Source organism: Sardina pilchardus, chromosome 19 (assembly GCF_963854185.1).
Source record: "Sardina pilchardus chromosome 19, fSarPil1.1, whole genome shotgun sequence".
Classification (NCBI taxonomy): Eukaryota; Metazoa; Chordata; class Actinopteri; order Clupeiformes; family Clupeidae; genus Sardina; species Sardina pilchardus.
This window is the reverse complement of record NC_085012.1, coordinates 9,546,758-9,554,257: the sequence shown is the minus strand read 5'-3', so window position 1 is coordinate 9,554,257 and position 7,500 is coordinate 9,546,758. Positions and strand designations below refer to the sequence as shown.

At 50.3% G+C, this 7,500-nt stretch overlaps 1 protein-coding gene across 1 annotated transcript in view; it reads right to left on the bottom strand.

Annotated features, from left to right (window-relative positions):
* Positions 1–7,500, bottom strand: part of abca4a (ATP-binding cassette, sub-family A (ABC1), member 4a) — a 57,767-nt gene that overhangs the window by 28,161 nt on the left and 22,106 nt on the right. The window contains exons 12-16 of the mRNA XM_062521389.1: positions 7,183–7,380; positions 4,380–4,585; positions 3,676–3,852; positions 2,082–2,304; positions 1,461–1,682 (exon numbers count right to left, since the gene is read on the bottom strand). Coding sequence (XP_062377373.1) covers positions 1,461–1,682; positions 2,082–2,304; positions 3,676–3,852; positions 4,380–4,585; positions 7,183–7,380 — 1,026 coding nt within the window. The remainder of the gene's footprint in view (positions 1–1,460; positions 1,683–2,081; positions 2,305–3,675; positions 3,853–4,379; positions 4,586–7,182; positions 7,381–7,500) is intronic.

Genomic DNA, 7,500 nt, shown 5'->3' with positions numbered 1-7,500 from the left:
AATTTGAGATTGAAAGGGAGGTGATTGAAATAACAGCCCTCATTCAACAAGTCCATTCACGCCTTCCTTCGCAAACAACCATTGTGTAATCCCTGGCTGTTGTGTTGTGTTGCGTTGCGTTGCATTGTGCAACTTGACAGTCTCTACACTGGAGTCGACTGTACAAACCAGCTCTGTGCAACAGCCCTCGGGCTCGACGGCAAACTCAGCCCTTCACTTTTACATTCGCACACATCTCGTGTGATCACTCATCAGCCCGTCTCACCCAGCCTTGTCAAGAATACTGTAACTCTTCCGTCAATGCTGGACTGATGCTTGACAGAGCGCCTGCTCCTGTCTTCAAAGAGCACTGTTGTTTGCGCCACTCAAACAGAGTGGGTAATATTTCAGCACACAGATCATGTGTGTGTGACCCGTGGCAATAATGGAGCCTATTGTTATTTCAATTGAGTGTTTGTGTGTGAGGGTGTGTGTGTGTGTGTGTGTGCGCAGTTAGAATGCACACACATCATACCACAAACAGTTCCATAAGCTAAGCCAAAATGGGGATAGGATCTTTAATCACACTCACACACTCACACACTCACACACACACACACACACACACACACATCGTCCACCTCTCTGGCCCAGGCATGGACCAGGTGTCCAGGGCTGGATAACTCAACTCCAGCTTCAGAAGTCCTGCCACATGTTGGTTCTACCTGTGCATTTGACACTTTCACTAATTAGCTGCTCTACCTGTCAGAATAAGTATGCAAATTAGAGTCAGTTGGTGGTGACATGGTTAGAACACTTCCACTTTCATCTATTCATTGCCTCCGCCAAGGAGGTTTTGTTTTCATCGTTGTCTGTCTGTCTGTCTGTCTGTTTGTTTGTTTGTTTGTTTGTTTGTTTGTTCGCAAGATAACTCAAAAAGTTATGAATGGATTTCGATGAAATCAGGGAAGGTCTGAAATGCCCTAAGGAAGAAAAGATTACGTGCGATGGGAGTGATCCGTATCGCCGTCGTAATTCAGGAGGCGGTTATGTTTTCGCTTGGCGGAGGTGTGCGCTCTCTAAGTGCTTTTCTAGTTTAGTAGATGCTTTTATCCAAAGTGACTTACAAAAACAAGGAATGACATTCCATTTCCAGCTACACCAATGGAACCGATAAGTGATGGCACTTTCCCTCTCTGAAGCAGGAGTTTTCCAGCACCCTTACAGGGGAGCTACACCAGACGCGTAACTGAAACGCTACGTTCGCGACGCGTAAAATCCATTTCAGAAGTCTGGTCTACTTTTTTTCAAACATACGCCCCACGGCGGCGTCTGGTGTAGCTACTTCCATTGATTATAGTGATTATTAACTGCTGCAGCATACGCGTCGTGAACAGAACGCTTCAGTTACGTGCCTGGTGTACAGTAGCTCCCCTGTTATATTACAGGTGTCTAGTGGCCAGCGCTCCGCACACACTCACAAACATGAGCTTCATGTCCTTGGTGATGCGGTCCTGCCAGGCGAAGCAGAGGACGTGCGGCAGGTAGAGCGTGAAGTAGACGATGCCACAGCACGCCGCCGCCAGGTTGGCCTTGTTGAAGAACACGCTCAGCAGGAAGCACTGCATGATGGTCGCCGTGGTGAACGCCAGCAGGAACAGGAAGAGGATGAAGGGGTCGCTGTAGTTCAACACCTTACCGCCCTGAGAGAGGGATGATAGAGGGAAAGAGAGAGGTAGAGAGAGGGAGGGAGATAAGAGAGAGGGAGGGAGATAAGACAGAGAAAGAGAGAGGGAGGGAGATAAGAGAGAGGGAGGGAGATAAGAGAGAGAAAGAGAGAGGGAGAGAGAGAAAGACATTCATTCTGTCAACAGTGGAAAAAAATATGAAAAACATTATTCCCACTAGGGGTCACTATAGCATGTTGAAATCATCATCTTCACCATTATTGAATCAGAAAACACTATTCAGTGTAGTTGTAAGTGACTTCTTTGATTTCCTAAAATCAGTTATTGTTGTTGTCAGCAGTTGCACTAATAAGCTTCACAACCCTCTAGTGACTCTGAGTTTCTTGACCCTCTTGGGACCGCAGAATGCCTCACCATGGTGATGGCGGTCAGGAGGGCAGTGCTGGCCGCCATGACGATGAAGCTGTCGATGAACCAGGTGGCCCAGATGACGCCGTTGGTGACGCCCATGGTCTTGAGGGTCTCCTTGAGGCGGAGCTCCTTCTCCAGCACGATGCTCTTGACGATCATGGAGGCGGAGTAGACCCACGCCAGCACCATGAAGATGGGGAAGCAGCGGTTCAGCGTCAGCATGAAGCTGGAGACGAGAGCGGAGGAGGAAGAGAAGGAGAGAGGAGGAGAGGGGGAGGGGAGGAGGAGAGAGAAGAGGAGGAGAGGGGAGAGGAGAAGAGAGGAGGAGAGGGGAGACAAAGAGATGAGGAGAGTGAAGAGGAGAGTAGAGAGGAGAGGAGAGTGGAGGAGAGGAGAGAAGAGGAGGAGAGGGGAAACGAGAGGAGAAGAGAGTAGAGGAGGGGGGAGAGGAGAGGGGAGAAGAAAGGAGAAGAGACAAGAGAAGAGGAGGAGACAGGAGAGGAGATATGGGGAGAGGAGGAGAGGGGACAGCAAAGGAGAAGAGAGGAGATTAGAGGAGAGGAGATATGGGGAGAGGAGGAGAGGGGACAGCAAAGGAGAAGAGAGGAGATTAGAGGAGAGGAAAGGAGAGCAGAGGAGAAGAGGGGAGGAGAGAGGGAGAGAGGAGAAAAGTAGAGGAAAAGAGAGGTAAGGGGAGGAGAGGAGGAGATGAGATGAGGAGAGGATGGTGAAGGAGTGGAAGAGGAAGGATCAAAGATGCATGTAAGCAAGAAGAAAAGAGAGAACAGAAGAGCAGGAAGGAAAAGAGGTAGAACTCATTAATGCTAGGACTCACACTCACACAAAGACTACACACACTAGTAGAACTCATTAATGCTAGGACTCACACTCACACAAAGACTACACACACTAGTAGAACTCATTAATGCTAGGACTCACACTCACACAAAGACTACACACACTAGTAGAACTCATTAATGCTAGGACTCACACTCACACAAAGACTACACACACTAGTAGAACTCATTAATGCTAGGACTCACACTCACACAAAGACTACACACACTAGTAGAACTCATTAATGCTAGGACTCACACTCACACAAAGACTACACACACTAGTAGAACTCTTTAATCTTAGGACTCACACTCACACAAAGACTACACACACTAGTGGAACTCATCTAATGCTGGACTCACAGGTCGTCCACATAGCAGGGGTAGACTAGACTAGACTACACACATTAGTGGACTCACAGGGGTAGACTAGACTAGACTACACACACTCGTGGACTCACAGGTCGTCCACATAGCAGGGGTAGACTACACTACACACACTAGTGGACTCACAGGGGTAGACTAGACTAGACTACACACACTAGTGGACTCACAGGTCGTCCACATAGCAGGGGTAGACTAGACTACACTACACACACTCGTGGACTCACAGGTCGTCCACATAGCAGGGGTAGACTAGACTACACTACACACACTCGTGGACTCACAGGTCGTCCACATAGCAGGGGTAGACTACACTACACACACTCTTGGACTCACAGGGGTAGACTAGACTAGACTACACACACTAGTGGACTCACAGGTCGTCCACGTAGCAGGGGTAGGGCATCTGCTGCAGGTAGATGCCCAGTGGCCACTCCTTCCCCGTGTGCGTCTTGATGACCGCGTGCTCCACCATGTCCTGCAGGTAGGCAAAGCCGCCCCACACGTAACGCAGGTCGTCCATGGCACTGGCTCTGGGACCTGGGTCCCAATACCTGAGGAACAGGACACCACCAAAAGAAGTGTGTGTGTAAGAGTGTGTGTGTGTGTGTGGGTGGGGGTGTATGTATGTGAAAGTGTGTGTGTGTGTGTGTGTGTGTGTGTGTGTGTGTGTGTGTGTGTGTGTGTGTGTGTGTGTGTGTGTGTGTGTGTTTATGTGTATGTGTATGTGCATGTGTGTGTGTGCGTGTGTGTGTGTGTGTGTGTGTGTGTGTGTGTGTGTGAGTGTTTATGTGTATGTGTATGTGTATGTGTATGTGTATGTGTATGTGTATGTGTATGTGTATGTGTATGTGTATGTGTATGTGTATGTGTATGTGTATGTGTATGTGTATGTGCGTGTGTGTGTGTGTGTGCGTGTGTGTGTTTATGTGTATGTGTGTGTGAGAGAGATAGAGAGAGGGAGACAAAGAGACAGAGAGAGATAGAGAGACAATATGCCGGTAGATAAGCACAGTGTACTACAGAATCATAGTTGAGAAGATGTACCCTAATAAAGAACCGTCCCATTCACCCAGCCCACCTGTCCTTGATCTTATTGGTGCGCTCCACCACATCGATGTCCATGCGGATCTTGAACTTGACGTGCTGGGGGACCTCGGTGGTCCAGGGGTACACCTCCTCAAACACCAGCCCTGCCCACAGCTTGCTGTCCTCCAGCAGGTTCAGCGCGTGGTAGGTCAGCTCGTCCTCGCTGGACACGGCGTTGAACTTGTCCAGCACCAGGCACTGGAAGAGGGGGGAGGGGGAGGGTTGGGGGGGGGGGGGAGTGGGAGATATCAGTGACAGGCTCAAGAACATGCACACTCAAGCTTGATATGCTCCATGCACAAACACACCCACACACACGCACACACACACACATGTATTTCACAATCAAATCCACTTTTACAACTTTTAGAAGGGAAGCCGTAGACTGTATGCAAGCGTGTATGAGTGTATTGCTCTCTCTCTCTCTCTCCCTCTCTCTCTCTCGCTGTGTATGTGCATGTGTGTGTGTGTGTGTGTGTGTGTGTGTGTGTGTGTGCGCGCCTGTGTGTGTGTGCATTTATTTATGTGTGCGCACATGTTTGCCCGCACATAAGCATGTGTGCAGGTTAGCGACGTGGCTGCCAGCGCGAAGGCCCACACAATGGGCCGTGCCAGCGTCGCTCGCCCCGTGGCCCATTCCCCGTGACACCTCAATAGAGCGCTCAGATGCCACGGCGACCGTGTCCAATCGGCCCCCGCTACACCCAGGGGAGGCCCCCTCACGGCAGGGGGGGGGGACCCCAGAAAACATCCCCGCGCTGCGGGCCCCAAACAATGCGCTAAACATTAGCGCATTATGCTACGGAGCACAGCAAGCTAGCCCCTTTTAATTGATTGCTTGGATAGGGGGTTGTTTCTGGATTCCTTTTTCTCCCCCCCCCCTTCTGGCAACCAAAATGGGGGACGGGAACCAAAGGGAGGCTTCGAGGGCCACCAGAGTCCACTGAGGGTCCGCTCTTTGTGGGGGGGTGGGGTGGGATGGTGGGGTAAAGGGCCCGGGCAGGCCCGACTGACAGCTGTACCTAATTGGTCGGCGTGGACCAGAGCTTGTCCTGTCAGGCTGAAGGGGCTTTGAAGGGGACCGGGGACAAAAGCGGGAGGGGGTCAGGGGGGGACGAGGTGCCACCCGATATGATGGTCCAGGCCTGGGGCCGAACCGGGGCCGCCCCACTGATGAGAGAGGAGGGCAGGAGGAGGGCAGGAGGAGGGCAATAGAATGGAGCGCAGAGAAAGAGAGAAAGAGAGAAGAAGAGAAAGAGAGAAGGAGAGAAAGAGAGGAGAGGAGGAGAGCGGGTTGCTTGTGTAAATAAAATGTGCTTGTATGGGAAAGAAAGTGCAAGAATGCGGTTGTGTGTGTGTGTGCGCGCGTGAGTGTGATGTGTGTGTGTATTTGTGCCTATTTGTGTGGTTGTGTGTGTGTGTTTGTGTGTTTGTGTGTATTTGTGTGGTTGTGTGTGTGTGTGTGTGTGTGTGTGTGTGTGTGTGTGTTCGTTTCAGCATCAGATTCCAACTTCATCAGTGATGGATAACAAACACTCTCACTAGTAGCCAAGCTTTGGGCTCACACTTTTCGGGTCTTTTTAAAACTTCGCTTTCAGGAGCAAATTTACATGTCTTTAGCGGCAGGGCAAAGCCAGAGTTCGCCCAGCCAGCAGGAATTCCTCATCGCCGACTGGACCGTTCTAAAGGGACCGCTGACCAGGGAGGTCAACCCGGGGTATGCTGCCTGCCAGAGACACAAAGCTCCAGGATACATCCAATGCATGTGTAATTCAGTCCCAACAGCAAATGTACTAATTCTCTAAAGAGAAAGAGACCATTTCACCATTTAGTCATTCAGATGAAGCTCTTTTGCAAAGCCCTGTCCTGTAAACCCTACTGTGGCGAAGCCATGCATTTCAGATGAGAGCTTTGTGGGGTACGGCAGTGGACAAGCGCTTATAGGGCCATTTGACAGGTCCACGTTGATACACTTGGACAGGGGGGTCAAACATACAACCCACGGGCCGAAACTCCCACCGACAGGCCCCCCAGATGTTTTGGGTAGAACAGTAGGGTGGGGAGTATATAACATTCACATCCAGTTTTAGTGAATTATGTGTAATAGGCAGTCTCTAAAATATGACCAATTGATACCTTAATAAATCATTAAATAAAAAGCTTAATAAATCAATGAATAAAAAGCTTAATAAATCAATGAATAAAAAGTTTAATAAATCATAAATGGGAGTAGTAAAGGTGTGTATATCATCAAACATCAATCTAAACAAAAATGACGGCCCCCGTGAGGTCTCATTCCAATAACGCAGGCCTACAACCTGATATGGGTCTGACACCCTGAAACATCTCAGTTGCGTCGTTAGAATAGAATAGAATAGAATATATACTTTTTTGATCCCGTGAGGGAAATTCAGTTCTCTGCATTTAACCCAATTTAACCGAATTAGTGAACACACAGCACACAGTGAACACACAGTGAGGTGAATCACACAACCCAGAGCAGTGAGCTGCCTGCCCAACCAGCGGCGCTCGGGGAGCAGTGAGGGGTTAGGTGCCTTGCTCAAGGGCACTTCAGCCGTGATGGACTGGTCGGGGATCGAACCGGCAACCCTCCGGTTACAAGCCCGGTGCGCTAACCAGTACACCACGGCTGCCCCAGGGAGAGAAACCAGGGAGAGAAGCACTCACAACCCACACCCTACCCCAAACCCCTAACACTAACCCAGCTAACCCTCAAAAGGTCACAAGTGTGCACTTTAGATGCTTTTGCGCGTTTGGGACACAGCCAGGCTCACCTCGGCGTACTGATTCATGGCGCGGATGACGCGGTCGGTGGCGTTGAAGACGTTGCGCCAGTCAAACTTGGGCATGCCGGGGGCTCGCTCCTCCTCGGGCCCGTTGAACAGGAAGTTGAGGATGTCGTGCACAGAGAACGGCACGTTCTCCAGGCTCCGCTCGATGCGATCCATCACCGTGGGGTTCCTGATGGAGTCCTGCAATAAGGGCAGACGGATGATAAGGGAGGACAGTTTGGGACGAGTGTTAATGTTTTACGGCGCTCAAACATCCAGCATGTTCTTCAAACACACACGGCTCCTGAAGCTACTGCCTAA